At 37.2% G+C, this 21,360-nt stretch overlaps 1 protein-coding gene across 1 annotated transcript; it reads right to left on the reverse strand.

Moving 5' to 3' along the window:
- Positions 1-3,204: 3,204 nt before the first annotated feature.
- Positions 3,205-19,716, reverse strand: Anxa1 (annexin A1). The gene is made up of 13 exons (XM_021194462.2): positions 19,622-19,716; positions 13,747-13,826; positions 13,505-13,613; positions 12,787-12,881; positions 11,946-12,059; positions 11,203-11,293; positions 9,486-9,565; positions 8,791-8,847; positions 7,520-7,613; positions 6,818-6,913; positions 5,840-5,898; positions 4,414-4,536; positions 3,205-3,550 (listed from the first exon to the last, which is right to left on the reverse strand). The coding sequence occupies exons 2-13, from the start codon at positions 13,810-13,812 to the stop codon at positions 3,494-3,496; spliced, it is 1,041 nt and encodes a 346-aa protein (XP_021050121.1). The 5' UTR covers positions 13,813-13,826; positions 19,622-19,716; the 3' UTR covers positions 3,205-3,493.
- Between the last annotated feature and the right edge of the window lie 1,644 nt (positions 19,717-21,360).

The raw sequence follows: 21,360 nt of genomic DNA on the forward strand, positions 1-21,360 counted from the left end.
CTGGAATACCAAACAGAATCTAATGGGTTACTTATGCTAGACAGCAGCAGTATACCTTAGACACTCACCTCCTCCAGCACGGCCACACCTGTAACTCTTTCTAAAGAATTGTCCCAACTAGGGGCCAAGTGTTCAGGCATATGAGCCTGTGGTGGACTTCCTCATTCAAACAGCCATTGGGTTTATGTCCCACACTTTTCATTATCCATCTGACTGTTGAAGGATGTTTAGGTTGTTTCATTTTCTACCTATAGTGAATAGAGCAGTAATGAACACAGCTGAGCGAGTATCTGTAGTAAGATGTCAAGTCCTTTAAAATAAGCCAATGAGCACAACACCTGATTTACATAGTGGGTCTACTTTTAGCTTTCTGAGAATTATCCACACTGACTTCCATAAGGGTTGGGCCGATTTCAGGTTTACCTATAACAAACTTATTGTTCCTTTTTATGTGCATCCACACCAACATTTGCTGTCATTTTTATGCTATATTACTTTGGCTGTTATTATTCAAGTCATAGTAAATGTCAGCGTCATTTTTATTTTGATTTGTTTTTATTTTTTTAAAAGAATATTTATTTGTTTTGTGAAGATAAACTACATTCTTTATATAATAGCAGTGTTAAAATGCTCATAATTATAGCAAAATATGCTACTACTGTGAGGAAAGTTTTATAAAGTTTAGATGTCATGAATAGACAACACATACTTTCAAAGTATTCTTAATGTGTCTTTCCACTAGAAGTTAATGTTATCAAACATCTTAAAAAATTCAATAGCCATTTTATTTCTTCCTTTTAACTCTCCATTCAGAGCTGCATTCTGGGTTGTTTTGATTTGGTTTGGTTTGGTTTGGTTTAGTTTAGTTTAGTTTTGTTGTTGCTGTTGTTGTCGTTTTTGGTTTTTTGGAGTTTCTTTGTTTGTTTTCAAGACAGGGTTTCTGTGTGTATCTGTGGCTTTCCTGTAACTCATTCTCTAGACCAGGCTGGCCTCGAACTCAGAAATCTGCTTGCCTCTGCCTCCCAAGTGCTGGGATTAAAGGCGTGGGCCATCACTGCCTGGCCTGCATTCTGTTTTTAATTGGATAGCTTGCTTTCTATATTCTGTACCTTTTGAATTCTTTCTATATTCTAGATGTTAATCCTCTACCAGATGTACATCTGGCAAAAGTCCCCGCCCTCCCTGTGATCTTCCTTTTCACATGATGGTTTCATTTGCATACAGAAGCTTCTTAGATTTATGAGGCCCTACTAATCAAGGATTGGCCCTTCCACTCCTTAGCAAATGAAATGCTGAGTGCATCCTTTCTGCACCCAGACCTTATAAGACACTTCCTATTTTCTCCTCTAGCAGTCTCGGTATTTGTGTCCGGTTTCACATTAAGTTCTTTTACCCATGTGGAGCTCACTTTTGTTCAGTGTAATAAAATACAGGTCTAATTTCACTCATTTACATCTGGATAAGCAGTGTACCAGCACCATTTGTTAAGGACTCTGGACTTCTTACAGTGTATTTTTGGCACCTTTCTCAAATATTCTTAAATGTTGTAGTCTTAGTAATTAGATGTTCTGTATTGTATCATGTAGGGGGAGGTGCTGATAGTAAGTCTGGTTTCCTAACTGGTTCTTGATTTGGTCCAAAATGGAGTCCAAAAGGCAATTGCTATGTGGAAGGAACAGGTGGAAGTTCTGAGTCCAGGAGGGAAAGGATACAGAGGAAAGGAGAAGGGGCTTATTGGCCAGGCTTTGGAAGGAGAAGCAGGAAGCAATCATGCAAAAGGGAAGCTATAACCAGCACCCTCAGCCACCAGTGGATAGTCAAGGCTGTCAGCACCCTCAGCCACCAGTGGATAGTCAAGGCTGTCAGCAGAAGCTAGGTGATACAGGCTAGCTGATGACTTTAGGGCGAAGACTTGAGCCCAGCAATTTTGCTAGAAGACAAGTTACAAAGTAATAAAGCTCAGTGTGTGTGTGTGTGTGTGTGTGTGTGTGTGTGTGTGTGTTTATCCATTGATTTAAATGTCTCTGGTGGGGTTGGTAACGCAACCCCTCCAGGAGCAAAGTTGGGTAGGAAGGAGAAGCCAGGTGGGTTATAGAGGTGAAGCTAAGTTGGAAGGAGCAAAAGGGTACAGGAAAGGGCCAGAGCACAGGCAGCAGCTCCAGGGTCATAGCTCCTGGGAAAGGTGGCAGCATGTTTTTAAAATTACATGCAACAGTATCATTGAGCCATGTGCTTGTTTTTAGGCCAGTACAAGGATGCTTTTAATACCGTGGCTCACTAACTAGCTTGAAATCTGGTATAGTAATTCTTCCAAGTTACTTCTGATTGCTTAGGAGCATTTTGGCTACCTGGAGTCTTATGTGTTTGCATATGTATTTTAGAAGTCTTTTGTTGATGGTGGGTTTTTTGTTTTGTTTTGTTTGGTGTGTGTGTGTGTGTGTGTGTGTGTTTCTATTACAAAGAATAAAATGGAGATTTTGATTGGGTTTGCATCATTTTGTAAATTGCTTTCGATACGATGATTTTTTTCACAATATTAAGTCTACCAATCCATGACTGTAGGGGATATTCCTCTTTGTAGTGTCTTCTTCAAATTCTTTCTTCTGATTAAGAATTTTGCACGTAGGTCTCTTTTAGCTTCCTCGTTGTGGTAAATATCTACTCCACCATAGATTATCTGGTCTCCAAATAGAAGACATAAAATCTTTATAGTTATAGTAAACCTTAAAAGCACTAGAGCTGGGCAGATATCTACCGTCTATGCTGTCTTACCTACTTCCCTGTCAATAACCCTGAAATATAACTTGTCATTTTCTGCCTAGGCTGCTCCTTCTCCAGTTGGCCTGCCCCGGCCGCATTCATGATCCACCTACATGATGTCATCTTCTTCTCTCTCCTCTCCTCCCTGGTAGCCTCTGCCTCAGACCCAGAGTCTGCGAACCGGAGCCCCACCTCTATCTTTCTCAGCATGCTTAATGTTGATATTCAGAAAGGCCATTTTTGTTCATTGATTATGGGTCCTGCTGATTTGGTGAAATTGTTGGTTATTTAATGGAGCTTTCTGGTACAACTTTGGTGATTTCACAAAAATCACAAAATTATCTCCAAATGGGGAGAACTGACTTCTCTTCTTTGTTAAACTAAGCCATTGGATTGTATGCAGAAAAAAAGAAAATCACAAAAGGAGAGACAATGACACACCAATTGTCTTATAAAATTGTTTTATTTTATTCTATGTAAACTTCTTTCTCAGGCATGGTACCAAAGTGACCTGCTTATGGGGATATATAATTTGGGATAAACATAATTAACAAAACAAGTATTTCTCTATTGTACAGAGGAATGATGTGAAATCTATTTATAGGCTATATTATTCAAAGCAGGTAATTAGACTTATCTGCTAAAGCAACTTTCCTACTTAAGCCCATGCAATAGAAGGAAAACAACAGCTAAGAGATATTCTCCTTAGAATCTTGCAGAGTAGTTGGGATATCTAGTTTCCACCACACAGAGCCACAAGGATTTTTTCATAGTCTCCTTTGGTTTCATCCTGTTGGTACAAAAAGAGAATATATTTGACATGTTGCAAAATTATGATGAATACAAGCTATTTTAATTATAGAAGTAGCATGGTGTTTGTAGAGTCAGTTACAAAGCAAGTCATACATTAAGGTGTATAATATAGCTATGTTTTAAAAATCTAAATTAAATATTCTCCAGAGGAGAATCAGAACAAAATCTACTCTGAACTAATTGTTGTATATTAGAACAAGTTATTTCTAAGTATTAATATATAATATAGTTAGTTGAAGTATTATATAATTTGATACCACACTTAAGAAAATATCTGAATCACTCAACAAAAGGAGTAAAAGCTATGGGCGTATAATTTTCTCATTTGAACTTCATTTATTTTAATTATCAAATACAAATAATGTGACTACAATGATTATCCTTCTGTAGGATCAGCCTCCTTAATTTTTTGTAATGTGTTATTTTCTAACAACATAATTCATGACTTGAACATAAATTTTGAGCATTTAATGCAGAAAATACAAAGTACAAGTAAAACACTGAAAATTAATTTTAGTACTAAACTTTTAATCCTTCAGTTTTAACTGCAAAATAAATCATGACACATATCAATACTGCCAGAAATTCTGAAATATTCCAGAATTATTTATGCACAAAAGACTAGACATTTCTATATGGCTCAAAATGCACTAAGTTCTTTGGTAATCTAGATTAATTATGTGCAGTTTAATTTATTTATGAATCATCCACACTAAGAAGCTGAGCTATTCCTATATATGCTGTGTATAGCTATAGATTATCACATCAGCTCTACTCTTGGAAAATGTTGCGTGAAGAACTTTCTTTTATGAGGTGCCAATGTTAGAAAATACAACATACCAGGATGGCTTGGCAAAGAGAAATTCCATACTTCTTCTGGTAAAATTTTTTGATTTCATTCATGTCGATTTCCGAACGGGAGACCATAATCCTGATCAATGCCTTATGGCGAGTTCCGGCTCCCTGTGCAGACATATTATGGTTTCATGACACATAGGAAACCTCTCAATGAAGGAACTGGGTTTTTAAGAGAAGTTAAATCACCCCTATATGCTATTCTCTTCTCCTTCTCTCTACCTCTTTCCCTCCCTCAGTGTTCTAACACACCACACATACACTCACACCACACACACACACACACACACACACACACACACACACAGAGAGAGAGAGAGAGAGAGAGAGAGAGAGAGAGAGAGAGAGAGAGAGAGAACAGTGGTAATGATAGAATGAAAAAAGAAACCAAGAATTATATTAGCAGAAGGTGTAAAGGGTATCTACAGATTTTTAATTGGCTTTCTACCATTGAGTCTTTGCTGTATCTCAACTATCGAACAATAGCAAAATGTTTTGTTCTCTGAAGTCATAAATCTAACCTATCTACTTTAAAACCTCGGCTGTCTCCCATTTCTCTAACAATGAAGCAACCATCTTACAAGGCCATATAATGTCCTTTATAATTTTATACCCATTTAGACTGTCAAGCTAATCACACACACACACACACACACACACACACACACACAAAACAGTCGGCGAAGAGAGTGGAAGGAGAATTAATTAATATCCAAATATATCTATTGTGCCTGCCTGAACTGATAAAAATAAGAAACATGCATATCATTTTACAGAGCTCCTCAATTATTCATATTGTTAGCTCTTTCCATCACGCTCCTTTTCTCGTAAGGCTTCGATATACATGGGTAACAAAGGGAAGATCATGTCATAACTCTTGTCTTCACATCACAAAATACAAGTGCTGGTGCAATCTCCTCTACCGCAAACTCCTTGCTTGATGAAATGGCTCAAGTCTCTCAATAGCACCTTCTACTTTTCTAACCATGGAATGTTACTTTAAAATATCACTATGAGTCTATGGCATGAAAGGCAACAGAGTTATCAAGTCAAAAGAAAGCTAGAAAGTGAAAGACTCTAAAGCTCACAACCTTGGTTGAAGTAGGTTATTATAATCGCACATAAAGGGGGGATTGTACCACTCTTCTCATGGTGATTTGAGTTTTAAGTAAATTATAAATCACCTTCTTGCTAGCTCACCCCATAACTACCCTTATAAATACATTTTCTAAAAGTGCACCAAATCCAACAAGTGTATTCTAATGCAGAAGCATGTTTCTCTTCAAATTGAATAATGCAGTCATGTTCTTTAAAGGGAATATACGTAATGCGATTTTTCAAGCAAAAAGTTCTTGGTACTTTTATCTGCAGACATTTCTCCTCTAAATAAAGCCTGTAAGTAGAACAGTACCTTCATGGCTTCATACAGCTTCTCAGCAAAGAAAGCTGGAGTGCTGGTGGCACACTTCACTGTAAGAGATACAAATCATCACAAAATGAACATTCATATTTTTAAAAAATAGAAAATAATTTTGTAAAACGAGTTCTGGCCCTCTGCCTAATGAAGGAGGTTTGGTATATTAGAAGATGGAGTCATTTTATACAAGGTGGTTTTCAACATTCTTTTCTAGACAATATTCAATAGAGACTCTACCCTGAACATACTCTTCTCTCTTGAGGTATGGGGAGAGCAGTATAAAGGTTAGGCTTCTTAGATTCTTAGAAATTCACAACTATGACCCACACAAACAGTGCATGTCTCTGGGAGACATGTAAAAGATTCAAATTTTTATAAATTAACCCATACCTACTAAATTAGCTTGTCCGGGACTTGCTCAAGACTATACACGTGGTTACACCAGACATTCAATGTGTTTCTCTTGGTGACCACCCAGGAGGTGCGTCCTGCTTGGTGCATTGCCTTTTAAACAGGGATTCAAAAATGTATTTTGTGTATCCACATCTAAAAGAGCATCTGTTTCATTGAAAAGGCTTGCTTAAGCCAGGCAGGGTGGAGTACACCTTGAATCCAGGCACTTGAGGCAAAGGCAGGAAGATTGTGTGAGTCTACCAGCCTGGTCTACCGAGTAAGTTAAAGAATAGCCAGGTCTCTTGCACAGAGAGTCCCTGCCTCAAAAAAAAAAAAAAAAAAAAAAAAAAACCTAAATAAATAAAAAGAAAGAAAAGAAAAAAGAAAGGAAAAGAAAGCAAGGCCTTTCAGGTTTATTATTTCATCATCAGTCTTCCATATTGCCTCAGTGTGAACATAGCTGCAGAGATATGTATCATCTCCTCAGGACTTTTTCCTTACATCATTTTCAGAGAGCATCGGTGAAGTGCAAGTGTACAGGTTCCAGTTTGAAGCTTTGCCTGTGCTACTTCTACTTACCGATGGCTGTGAGGCACTTCTCAATGTCACCCTTCAGTTCCAGATCCAGAACTTTGTTCATGTCATGTTGACTGTACTTTCTGTAATTCTGAAACACTGAACGGGAAAACGGAAGTTAAGATGTGTGCAAAGCATCCTGTCTACTAGTAAACTTCAGCAAAATCAGGGTAACTGACTCAGGGCCCCTTAGGGACACTGAACTCATGTGTTGGTATTCAATAATGAACTTTGCATTGCTATTCTTACACTCTGCCTTCCCAAAAGATTCAGAGACTACGTCTTAGATCTGAATCATTGGGAATTTGGAGATTTTCTTTTGCTCTCTCTTGTTTCTGGACCAACTATACATTCTTTCCTTTATTTAGACCCATGGAGTATTTTTCTTTTTCCTTCTTATTCATTTTTGTCTCATTTTTTTCTTTTTATTTATATCTCGTGTCATAACTACTCCAAAACTTTGGAAGAATAGAAATAGTGAAAACAAGTTATCTTCCTAACTCCAAAGTGAGCAAGTATGTTCTCTCGGTGGTGTGAATGGTGGCAGACCAAAGCTGACCAATAGACATTCAACAGTAAATGAGCAGCATCACTAAAGCCATTTGATAGTGAAAGACCTCTTTCTTTCCTCCCTCTCACTTGTCCTCCCTAAGCAGCCTGTGATCATCTCTTAAACACAGTCCAGAGAAACTAATTTCTAATTACCTCTGCGAAGATGAGGAAAGCTCCTACTGGTCAGAATTTTAGTGAACACATTCACATCTGTCCCCTTTCTTCTTTCTCCAGCTTCATACAAAGCCTGTCAAGAAATGGATAAGTAACCACATGACCATGCACTGAATGACAAACACATGCAAATGTTACATTTAACAAAAGTCACATAGGCAATTACTCTGTACTCGATATGATCAGAGTAAGCCGCACGGAGGTTGGCCTTTCTTGAAAGTGAAGTCAGCAATATCTCGCAAGGCATTTTGTAAACAATAAAAACTGAGGCTATGTTTTCAGGGTATCTCTTTGCTTAGTTAATTGCTTTAAAATTATTCTGCATATAAGACAACTCAAGGAATTCTTAAAATGGATTCCTTTTTTTTTTCTATTCTTTTTTGCGCAAAGAAATTATTGGCAAGTAGTATCAATAAATCAAAAATTCAGCTGCTGCCTACATCTTGCATTTCCCCTCTCTATTCACACATTTATTTGCTACTGAAGTATATTCCATATTGATGCTATGATGTTTGTACTCGAATTTCAACTCTGAAATTTGAAAGCTATATAGTCTTAGGGAATAATTTAAATGCAGATATTCTCCTTTGCAAATGAAAATAATGATCCCTGTTGTTTTTGTTATGTTTTACAACATCTAAAATATTAATTTATATCACGATCCTGAGCCATATTAATCATGTAGTCTCTGTAAACATGTACAAAGGAGCCCCAATAGTCTGGAAATTAAAAGATATTCACAAATATAAGTAAGAGTAAATGTTATTAGGAACAATTACGCATCATTATTTTTTATATGTTTGCACAATTTCTATTAAAACAAAAATGCTCAATATGTTTCTAGATTTCCCCTTACTCAGCAATAGTTTCCTTTCCTAGATGAGTATAATGATGATTGCTTCTAGTCCCAGCAACTGAGAGATGGGGGGAAGGGCATTTCAAATGGATAGCTACTTACACTACCCACCAAGAGCTTGGGCTTACATGTAATTATGTTCTCACACTATAAAGTTAAAACTTGGAGTGCTCTCAGCCCAACAGTTGTTGGGAAAGACAGACAAATTGTTAAGTCATCATTGGCTTTCTGAAAAATAAGATCAATTGGAAACAAAAACGACTGTATTTCCTATCCCTGGGCTACAAGAATCTGTGTCTAATTAAATGAACTTTAAGGAACCATTGGCTTCTCCCAGGACTGGAGATCTGCTTCCACATATAGAGAGTAAGGATGTCGGAATAGCCTTGCTTACCCTGGCATCTGTATCAGCCAAATCCTGATTCACACTCAAATCCTGACAACGGTCACCCTGTAAAAATACACAAATATATTGTAAGATTTTCTGTAGGACGTAACCACAAGATATGCTTAATTCTCTTAAGATCAAACAACAACCATTGAGGAAAAAGAGTGAAACATAGCGTCTATCCTCTCCAGCAATGTTGCACTGAGGAACACAAGCCAGACAGAGCAGAGCATGAGCTCACTTAGGTCTGCTTCCTAAGACACCCGAGCCCACAGAAGCATACAGTTCATTGGTGATGAGCATAGATAGTAGAGTGGGAAACACAGGTCTGGAGGACGCCAATGAAAGGACATAGTCTCTAATAAGCAGGAGCACACTGTGGCATTACTATACCGAAAGAGAAATGTAATCTGTCTCATAGTTGATATCTTGAAGAGACCAGAAGATAAACTTTAAATGTCTCAACTTAAAAAAATGGTAGGAAGTTATAACACAAAGACATTATTTTATGCCATTAATTGACATCCTATATAACCAAAATATCACACTGTTCCCTCAAATACATACAAGTATAGTTCATCAATTAAGCAGTATTAGTTTTAAGAGAGAGAGAAAGTTTCTCATTCCTAGAAAATTATCACGACTCTTAAGTTTTTATTCAGCATAATAGCAAACACATTTCCAGAACATTTAAGTTATACCTGGGCGAGAGCGAGCAAGGTTTTCCGAAAGTCTCCAGATGTATCTGAAGTAATGTCTTTGGCCAGATCTCTCTTCAGCTCTAGGAGACAAGAAAAATAACTTTTGTAGTAAATTATTCAAAAAATAATGATGCAAATAACAAATATCTTATACATTTGTCCGAGATTATCAGTTACAAGGTTGAATGACTCATGTTACATATTCCTGGTAACTCTGATCATATTACATGTAACTCATGTTGCATATGTTTTATGAGAATGGAAAAGTGAGAATAACTAAAATGTTAAGACTATAAAACACTTGCCTACAGACCAATAAAAGAAAAAGGAGCAATGCTATGTATAAAAACTCAGAGTCACAAATAGCTTCTAGCAAGAATGAATTGCTAAACATACATTACCAAATCATTTTGAAACATAAAATGTCACAAGTTATTTGCTAGAATGAATAGACCAGCATTTAAAAAGAAAAAAGGCAGTACTTGCTTGAACATTGGCTACTATTGATATTTGAAATGTATATTATATGTTCGATTGTAATTGTTTGTGTATATGTGCAGTTATTTAAAGCTCATTTCTATACACATCTGTTTAGTTATCAAATGTACTGCTTTAATGAAAAAAGAACTGAATTTATAATGAAATAGATACAGCACCTTAAGCTATTAAGTCTTCAGGTTCATGGGGAAGTGTGAATGTCTATCTTTGTAAAGTGTATTTTGTCAAACACATTAATAATTACATCTCTTGAATTATTAATGACAAATGGCTCTAAGGCAAGCATTAGTACTGGAGTAAAAACTGCAGAAAACATGGTTGAAAACTTCCTTACTTTGACTCATGTGCTAAATTGAGAAAAATGTACAATACTGTTGTCCCATGACTGTTTGGTAAGAGACTCAGAAAGATTCTTTACAAAACCACATATTAATTTAACAAAGCAAAACAAAAATCCACCAGCTCAGAGGATCTAGACAATCACCAGAAACCAGAATCCCTCAGCAAGGAGGAATGAATCATTGACGAAAGACCCCATGGTCCGATGAGCCATCCAGTCTCATGCCAAGTATCTATCTAACCAGAGAGAAAAGGAACTGAATCGTTTATGCTCTCAATGGTAAAATTAAGACTCCCAACAAAGGGGCTGGAAAGTTGGCTCAGTGGATAACAGCAATGACTTCACTGCTAGAGATCTGGAGTTCAATACCCAGCAACCACATGGTGGCTTGCATCTGTAATGGAATCTGATTCCCCTCTTCTGATGTGTCTGAAGACAGCTACAGTATATATGCATATACTATATATACTACATATAGCATATATATAAGCTATTTTTTTAAAAAAAAATCCCAACAGAGGATTAGAAAGATGAATGGAAAGTGTTCTAATCAGAAGTATTTATTCTAATTATTTAGTCTTTTCAAAGTAAAAAGCACTGGGTAGTTCAGAACAGTAGAAAGATTTTTAGAAAGCTAAGCCCAAAAATGTTCTGAATCCAATTCTCTTTACAACCGTTTGTGCTAACTGGGGGTTTGGGGGCATGTGTTTTCTTGTTTACCTCACTGTGCATTGCAGGAATATTGAACCAAGCAGGAAGGGACCATTTGAGAATGTAGGCTTACTAAATCATACACAGTCACTGCCCATAGCTAACTTTCAAAAATGTATTTTTATCTGATTTCCTGTCCAACTCAGGCACTCAGATGCTGGGTCTGACCTTGTGTGTAGACTCTATTAATCTCTCTGATTTGTTCATTAGTTCTTGTTGTCAAAATCTCAATGAGAGTATCTTCATCTGTTCCAAGTCCCTGAATTTAAAGAAAAAAAAAATACATTTAAAGTTTTTCACTCAAGAAATCAACTTGTTTTGTCAACACAAAGTTTGTTGTAATTTGTTGTTTAGCAAATTTTGCCCATATTTTTAAAAACATAGCTTTCTAAAGCAAAGGAAGTTTATGTTCAGTATTTTGGATGAAAGTTTAAAAAATACATATATTTGATTTATGCATTTTAAAAACATGGAAAATATTAGTTCCAATATTTATTTTTTTTCATGTATCTACTGACTGATTCATTAAATCATTAAGCTGCTCAGTCACTGAACTCCGACTGATTGACAGTCTTGTAGTAGATAATGAAGGCTTAACCACAGTAATACACAGATTTGTCCTGCACAATTTTTTAGGAAAGTTATTTTTCATTAAAAGAGTAATTTAGGGGGCTGGTGAAAAAGCTCTGCTGTTAAAAAGCTCTTGTTCATGCAGAGGACCCAGATTCAATTCCTCTCATCCACATAGTGGGTGCCAGGCACACACAGATTATATATATATATATATATATATATATATATATATATATATATATATATATATACACACAAGTAAAACATTCATTCAAATAAAACATCTTAAAAACTGCTGGGGACCTGGTGATAGGGGAGAGGTAGTGAGAATAATTTACCTTCATGGCACCGCGGAGTTCATCTGCATCAAACTGAGCTGGAGTTTTTAGCATAGCCAAAACAACCTCCTCCAGGTGGCCTGTAAGGGCTTTTCTCAAGACTTCATCCAAGGGCTGGGGAAAAAAAGAAAAAAGATTAGTGAGTTCCTGACAGTCTTGTCCTAGTGACATCTCCTTTTGGTTGGTCATCCATTATAGCTCCTTTCATCCATGTATATTTAGGATATCCTCTCCATCATTTAATGTAGAGAGCTTAGATGAAATGCGCTGCATCTGATACTAACTTCCTACATGATTGGGTTCTCAGTGTTCTTTATAGGAAAGGAATCACAGAGCTTAAAACACAAAGCTGCCACACGCTTTTCATTGGTTTAGTAAACACTATAATTAAAAAAAAAAAAAAAAGGTAGCTTCCATTTTTTTAATTGCATCCAGTTAAAAAGAAACTATCACTTCCATCATAATGTTGCATAAAATATTTAGATTTCTTCATAAAGCAGCTCATTCTAGTTTTGGTGACATACAAAGAAATGCGCTTCAATAAGGACACATTCTTTGTTCCTCCACAGTAATTTTGATGCTTATTTTGCTTAAATGGATGACTTGCCTCCAGCATACAACTTCACCTCTGAAAACTTACGGCAAGTTGGCCAGTGTTTGAACTGAGGAAATTTGCTACAAAATGGTCCTATTTCAAGAAAGGAGACAAATATTGTGACTCCAGTTTTGGGAGTAATGGGCTCACAGTGTTTAATATGGAAAGACTAACAAATGTGATTCAGAAGCGCATTGAAGGATGAATATTAGCAAACTGAGCATCTGTGGTCATCATTCTCACTACCTTTCCATTCTCCTGTAAGTACGCAGCCTTGATCTGCTGGCGCTGAGCATTGGTCCTCTTTGTAAGAATGTCAATGATGGTTGCTTCATCCACACCTGGAAATACAAGGTCTGAGACTTTAACATCAATTCTCTCAATCACGCACAACTGACAGAATGTGATTCATTATCAAGGCAGCACTTAAGGCACATTCATAGCAAAGCTGGGAAAGAGAATTGCATCAGCCCGGAAAATGAACAAATGCCACAGCACGTATCAAACTGGAGAATGTTTAAGACGACACCTCATTCATTTGAATGGGAAACAAAGAGCCAATCAGTGATATCTGGATTTAGGCACTGCAGATACACATTCAAATCCTTAATGAAATCACCTGTGCTCATTTAAGCATTGATTTCTACTAGAAACAGGCTGGTATGGACATGTGAAAAAGTAACAGAGATTCCATCACTGACCAAACTCTCCTAAGTACTGAAAGGCAGGGTATCTTACTCTTGGGAAGTGGTCTAACTCCACAGCACATGAAGGCCTGAAATGACAACCTTCTTGCCTCGGCCTCTCTAGTACTGATGTTATCGGTAAGCACTACTGCAGCTGATGAAATCTTTTTATGTCCCCTGTGTAAGACTCTGCACCACTCAGGTTTATTTCCCAATAACTGTTCAAGTAATTTCTATGAGATGTTCAGAAGGAGATTCGTTTATGAAAACACACTCACCTTTAACCATGATAGCTTTGTGCAAGGCAGCAACATCGGAGGATGCATTGAAGGAAGGGTAGGGGCTCACTGCTGACCCAGGACCACCTTTGTATGATTTTACAGCTTGCTATGTGTGCAAGAGACATGAATTAGTTTTCATCCATCCATCCATCCATCCATCCATCCATTCATTCATTCATTCATTCATGTTGGTGTTTGTTTTAACATCGTAACTACTTCATAATATTTTGACTACTTACAGCGTATTCCTGTTCTTGATTTTCAAGAAAACAGGCCTGCTTGAGGAATTCTGATACCATTGCCATCTTTAGAGAAGTATCTGGAAAGAAAATGGATAGGTACTCTTATGTAATAAAATCAACATCCACAAACACTACACTTAGCACTTGAGACACTACAATAGAAAGCAAACTTGTCCTTATTTGCTGTGATTATTCTTTGGTGCATCATAAAATGTGCAATGTGTATATTTTTTAAAGACTGTTCTTACTGTGAAAATGAAACTCACAGCCTCTACTCAGAAATTAACCATTTTCTTGTTCTTCCCAGTCCTGCCCTCTAAGATTCACATAAGTATAGGGTCTGAGGAGAAGAGCTGATGGTTACAATGCCTGGTCTAAATTTCCAGACCACCCAGAGATGCTAAGCCAAGAGGATGCAAAAGCTGTGATAGGTCTTCCTTTGACTCTGCAAATCTAGAGCTGGTCTGTGCTCTCTGGTTGAAAGCACGAAGGCTAAGGGAAAGGGCTGCTTCAGAGGTGCTTTCTTGAAATAAGTTTAAACAAATCTGGTTGAAAGCTTCATAGAAAAAAATAGAGGGAAGTTTTCTCATATTCGAGAGACTGTGTAGTTTGCTAGATGAAGAATTGATAATAGAAGTTGCAACAAGGAATTTACATGTACGTCCACAGCTCAGAGCAGCATCATTATGTGTGTGAATGGAAAGCGGTGTGGTCCTGTTTGTAGTTTGGAAGGGGCATCCTTTTTACATCTTGGGGAATCACAGTAAAGGGCGAAGAGAAAGGGGAGACCACTTTGTATGCCATGCAAGCACCTGTGTGAACACGATCAGGGCCTGTGCCAAAGGCATGTCCAGAGAAAATTTGCTTCCTCCTATGAAGTAAAATAATCCAGAACCATCTACAGGACTGGATCAACTTAAAACTCTTTCTCAAAGAAAAAAAAAAAAAAAAAGCAGCTCCCTTCCTTCCTTCTTTCCTTCCTTCCTTCCTTTTGTTTTTCCTTCTTTCTTTCCTTTCTTTTTCATGGCTTGGTGTATCATCATTTGAATAGATAACTATCTTCACATTTCTTGCCATTTGAGCAGTTTAGGTGTTATTCTTGTATGCGTACACACAAACAGAAAAGGGTTATTTTATCATTGTTTTGCCTCTGTTCTAACAAGAAGCATTTGGGCGATGCTGCCATATGCATAATTTTTTGGCAACTATCATAAAGGGCGTCGTCTCAAGTTGCCTGCACTGCTAGCAGCCTGGTAATGTTTGTATTTAATGGAACTAAGTCCTTTTAAAACTTCAAGTATGCTAACCATTGGTCTGTTTTCTCTACAAACACAAAATACCATCGCTGGTCCCTTTTGTCAGAGTGCATTTTTTATTTTTTTTTGAAGCTGGCATTCAGCATCTACACTTATCTATCTCCAACACCTCTGGAGGTTGTACAATGAATGCCTTTGAGGAAGGGTGGAAAGATAATATCTGGGATTTCAGTTCTTGATATGTAGACATAAAACCTAGGAAGAGTAAAACTCACAAAGTTGTCCCTTGCTAGCATGTCCAGACAAAGTCTTTCTGTCTGTATCTGCTAGGAGAATGATTCATTTTCAAGTAACAAGATTAAATACCAGAGGCAAATAATAATCGGAACAGAAACACTCTGTACCTAACCATGATGATAGAGCTTGTTCAAATTACTCTTCTGCCATTTGTGTGAAGAGCAATCACCAAAGTAGAGTATTCATTCTCACATCAATGCCTTCAAAGCTATTCCCTAAGGTAAACTCAGGGCATGCAATCGTGCATGGTACTGTACTTCCCGCTACAGTCGAATCTGGTGTAATTGATGTTGCCACACAGTATTTCACATTTTGACTGCCAAGTTGGCACACCTACAGCTTCATTGCTTTTCTGGAGAATTTTCAGCATCCAGAGTTACTATTTTCACCACCACACCCAAACCCTAGTAAAATGAAATCTTCAAAATGAATGACCTGATCATTTGCTTTGAAAAAAAGAAAATCAGTAATTTTGTTGTCTTTCAGTTAAGTCAGGAAAAAAATTCTTCAAATGGGAGGATCGTCTGAAATCAAAAATGAGTATGACAACTCAGTGCTGATCTTAGGGAGTTTATGAAATTACTGTGCTTTCATGGTTTTAGTACAATTAAAATTAGCTGCATAGTGTACAAGTTTCTTTCTGAAAACTGAGCAAGTTTAATGAAATAATGACTCTGTTTATTATATTGTGCAATAGAACAAGAAGCAGTAGGTTGAACCATGTACTTGATGAGAGTATCCTTACAGAAGACAGCCTTGAACCTGCATCTTCTGAGCATCCTCCTTCTAGCCTGCTGTATGTGCACAGGCTAGAAGATAGGTCCAGAAAAGCAAAGGGTACAGAACAGAACAGTCTTCATGAATGTTAGCAGAAGAAAATGGATTCTACAGTCGGCTTCTAGCTCTTGGCTAGCTTAAGGACTGTAAAAGGATGTATGTTGCTCTAAAGAAAATGTATTTTATCACAACCTGCTAAGTGCCAAAGATACTAACCTTCATTAACAGAATGGCTTACATACAAAGCACTGTTCAGATAGCACAGGGAGAATGGGAGGTGGATTCATAGCTAAACTTCTCTGCCTGCTTATCACTAAGATTTTTCATGGAGACAAACTTAATTAAATGGAAGATTTTGTTTCTTTCGCCTTATTTGTCTTAATATAATATTGCTTTATATCAACACATACTTCAATTAGTTAGCAATAAGTTCTCAATCCAAGTTAATCTCCAGGACTAAAATGAGCTAATTCAAAAGTAACCCACCCACATGGAAGCTGATTCTATTTCACAGTTTTTCTTTACTTGACAAATTTTTTGTGTGTGAATAAGCACTGCCTATTAATTTCCCCTTATATGTAGATTAAGTGGGAAGTATCTAAGAATTAGCCTTCTTGTGGATTTATATGTATATAGTCTTCTTCATGCTTCTTTCTGAGTGTCATGGAATGTGACTTCCAGAATCTGTGTGGAAAATAGCTGAATTCTTGGTTTACCAAATCTTCCTGGTTTCAACATTATTTCTGTGTTAATTGCAAAGCATAAAATGAAGAAAATCTTGTTGTGTAACTTACTTATTAACACAAGATAGTGTCCCCAGAGATGACAGCAATGTGGCTTATGCCCTGGTTATATGCTAGGACTATCAGTTTCACAATGATAGTAGCAGTAATCACTAGCCACTTCTTTTTAGACAAAATAACTTTGTCACCACCCTCATTATTTCTACATGTGATCTCCTTTTTAGACATACATCCTGTGAGTAGTGTCAATGGTCATAAATATATGCTTTCTGACTGCAAAATACTGTTTGTTTTTTAATCTGTAAACACAGATTAGAACAGGATCAGTACTACGTTTAATCCACTTGGGATTCAGATTCATTAATAATGAATCTATTGGAGACTTAATAGTTTTTACTGCAGCCTGAGTATATTTATTTTCACGTGTTTTTGCTTTGTGTACAGTGTTTTGTAAGCTCTTTCTACAACTACCCACATGCAGAAGATAATTAGACTCTTCAATGGCCACATGAGAAGGTAATTAGAATATACAATGACATCACTTTTAAAACACCATTTAGTCAAAGGTAGCTCCTGGTTATTTTGTTTTGGGCTTCTGACCAGGGAGTTTCTGTTCCCTGGAATGCTTTGACCTCATCCACTCCACTGTCTTTTGCCTGACTCACTGCTATTTGATGAAGACTCAGTTAAGGCTTCATCACATCTCCATGATGGCTTCACTGGTACTCAGCTCTGCACTGGGGGACCTTTGAAAGCATCTTGTTTCTACCCATCCAATAGCCTCATGCCATTATGCATTAAGTCTTCATGCTGGCATCTAACCCTCCAGCAGTCTTCCCTGAAGACATGGACCATTTGCTTGGGATCTGCAATACCTCATGAAGTACCTGGAATTCTGGATATCCATAAGCATTATGAATTCTTACTAAATAAATAAATAAATCTTATTAAATAAACAAACAGCACATAGGGAAACAGCTACACAGATTTAACCAACAAATTTGACCCATAATAATAGTATTTTAAATAGAAAAAAAATCATATTATGGTGCTGTAGGCCTTTTTTTTTTTTTGAGTTTCTTTAACTGGAAATTTGACTTCACAAAAAAAACAACATGAAAATACTTCAGGTGGGTCTAATATGTAAAATGAGAATGTTAAAACAAACATTTTAACATTTAAACCCACTGTAGCTCCCAATCACCTTGAGTCCAAAGAGGGATTAACCTAGAGAGAAAGGTATTAGATAGGTTGGATGCTTGATCATTCTGATAAATGTATGCAAGTTTAAAGGAAAAAGATATATTCAACTTTGAGAATTGTTCACGGTTCATCACGAAGGATCATTAGTTTTTGTTTGTTTCTTTTGTTCTGACTTTAAATATGGTACAATTTAATAGGTCTAGAGGGAAATAAGTGAGCCTGTCCAACCTGTCCAACGTTGTGTTCAGATATTAACATTGCAGAAGTTTTTGATTGAGAAAGTATTTAACAGGCATCTGACTTTAGCAGGTTCCTTAAGAGTGTTGCTATAGTCTTAAGAGTAGTGCTCTCATATCGGGGAACTAGGAGGTGTAGGTGTGTTTCTGGGCTCTGGTAACCACATAACTTTTGAAATGTGGAAGAAGCCATTTCAGAATCAGGAAACCAACATTTTACCACATATGCATCTGCTGAAACAGGAGTGAGCTACAGCAAGCAAAGCCCGGTCCCTGCTCAGGTTAGGGGCATTGATTTCTCAGGATTCATACTACTGTGGCACTGTGGCAAGAGGGAGCACATTTTTAATCGACACACATAAAGTTGGAAGATAAGACAATTCATTAACATTTTTTAAGTGAGCTAAGAAAAAGGTCCTTGAAGGCACGTTTGTAATAAGCCAAGTGTGTAGTTAGGAATCATCTGCTCTCACTTTTGCAATTTGATTCAATACTGTATAGTTTTATTTTTGTTTTGCTTTGTTTTGTTTTCCTAGGACGTTTATCTCCTTATCTTATGCTACCCTAAGACGTCTCTAGGCAGAAGAGTTTCTGTAGGGCCCCGCGGCATTCCGTGGGATGATTTATCTGACCTCGCCCTGGAAAAATCTGCTTTCCCCTTAGGTTTTCAAATGAGCACCAGAAAAGCCTGTCTATGACACAGAGATTATAGGGAGGGAATGTGGCCACTCCCTGTTTAAATGACACAAGTAATAAACGGACCATCTTAAATTATGAGTAAACATAACATTGAATCAAAACGTTAATTAAAAAGGGCATGGAGACCGCTCAGAGCCTGGGATTCATTTGGTTTTATTAAAGAAAAATATTTTTAGCTGTGAAAGCCTTCCATTTAGGAACAGTTCTTGAGAGTTTTCCACTTGTGGTTTCTGTGGGACCCCACTTACCTCCCCACTCCAGCTCTGGGCCCACACAAAACTCACAGCTCTTTGGAAAGCCTTTCCAAAGAAGAGGAAAGAGAATCCTCACTCTGAGTTTGGCAGAGCACACTCTCTCTTTGCTCCTTTAGTAACTCATCAGCAGGACAGTAAACTTGCCAGAGTTTCAGAAGTGCATTTCTTAGTTAAGAAAGGCAAAACTTGATGATTTTGTAATGTCTAAAAGATAAGCACACAATCTAATTTTGCAGCAAGATTTAACTAAGACATGGTATTTGCAACAAGCCATAAATCCTGTAGTTGGATTCAGCAGTCAGCAGCACTTCCTTAAGAAGCCCTAGGCAAACCAAGCAAGAAGTTCTTATCCGACTTTGTGGTTTCTCCAGCAAGCAGAACTCCTTAAAATGAAAGCTAAGCCTTACCTTTGTATTTACTTGTCTTCCCGGGGACTGATGAGAGGCTCAGCTCAGATGGCTTCAGACTGAAAGTGGAGGGTTGGACTCCTGATTTTATAGGATATGAACTGAAGCCACACCTAGCAACCAGAAGTTAGTAACTGGCTGTCTTTTGTTTGAAGAACTGGCTCAGCCCTGGTCAAAACCAAGGAGAAACAAGTCTTGCAAAACTACTCCCGGAACCATCTCAGCTACAGAAAGAAAAAGGAATCATGAATTTTCCCCCCGCTCTTCCTTCTGAGGTTTTATTCCTCTCAGGAATGGTACAGTGCAGTCGTGTTTCAGCTATGTTGAGCTCCCTGTCCTATCTTAGGGAACTTACTGGAACTCCTTTAAAATTAAGCACAATAACCACAAAACTAAAAAAAGAAGAAGAGGAAAAGGGAAGGGGAGGGTTTGATTTCAGCCCTAACATTTATTACTATGTGATTCGGAGGGCTTAATTTAATTTATTTCTCTGAATTCGTTACCATTTTTGTATGTTGAAGTTATATCACTAAGAATCTACTTATTCTCAAGAAATTGTAGACAATTGAAATAGAACTTATTTGGAGGTTTTTTTTTTTTTTTTTTTTTTTTTTAAATGATTCTGTAATGAGTACTTTTCTTACAATTCACCAGCAATTCCCTTGCCTTCCCATCAAGGCTTTGAAACTAATAAAACTAAGAAACAGGAAACTCGTGAGACTCCGAATTACTTTAGCATTTTCAATAATTGATGCTAAAGATGGAATTATAATGACATTTAATAAAAACACTAGTATTAAAGAAGAGCCTATTTTTTAAATTTTTGAATAGGCTCAAACCACATGAACAGAGTAGAAACAGGCCTACTGTTGTAGAAGAGTTGAGCAATGAGCAAAGACAGGGAACTGTGAACTGTAAGGATTAATGGATTAGTAACTACCACACAACAGGTGTCATAGGAAAAGGAAATGTCCCACCTGATGTAAAGAAGGGATTTTTTATTCCAGGAAACTCAATGTGATTCACTTCATTCTTTATAAAATCTATAAAAAAAGAAAGGAAGAAAGGAAGAAAGAAAGAAAGAAAAAGTCTGCTGTTTCCTCTGAACTTTGCACACTAAGATTCTGCTTGCATTGTACTTTGAAAAAATAATTTATTTATAGTTTTATTTTAAGTGCATTGGTGTTTTGTCTACCTGCATGTCTGTGTGAGGGTGTCAGCTCCACTGGAAAAGGAATTACAGACAGTTGTGGGCTGCCATGTGGGTGCTGGGAATTGAAGCTGAATCCATCTGGAAAAGCAGCCAGTGCTCTTACCTGCTGAGCCACTTCTCCAGCCCTCATTGTACTTTCATACTTTGTCCTTCTGTCTCCTCTTTTATTCACATGGCTTTCAGGTAATTATATATGTCATGTTTATAAAAATCAACAAATGATTTTTCAGTAAACGACTTTCCATGCGAGCATAATGACCTGAGTTTGATACCCAGAAGCTAAATTTTAAAACCTGTCATAAAGGCATGTGTTACCTATTAGTGGAGCGAGACATAGAGATAGATGGATCCCTGAGGCTTATTGAGCACTGGTTCTGTCTAATTGGTGAATTCTGAGCCAATCAAGAGACTCTGTCTCAAAAAAAGAAAAAAGAAAAAAAAAAAAAAAGGTAGGTCACACCTAAGCTTTACCTCTCACCACACATGCACACACACACACACACACACACACACACACACACACACA

The sequence above is a fragment of the Mus pahari genome, chromosome 1, assembly GCF_900095145.1.
Source record: "Mus pahari chromosome 1, PAHARI_EIJ_v1.1, whole genome shotgun sequence".
Lineage (NCBI taxonomy): Eukaryota > Metazoa > Chordata > Mammalia > Rodentia > Muridae > Mus > Mus pahari.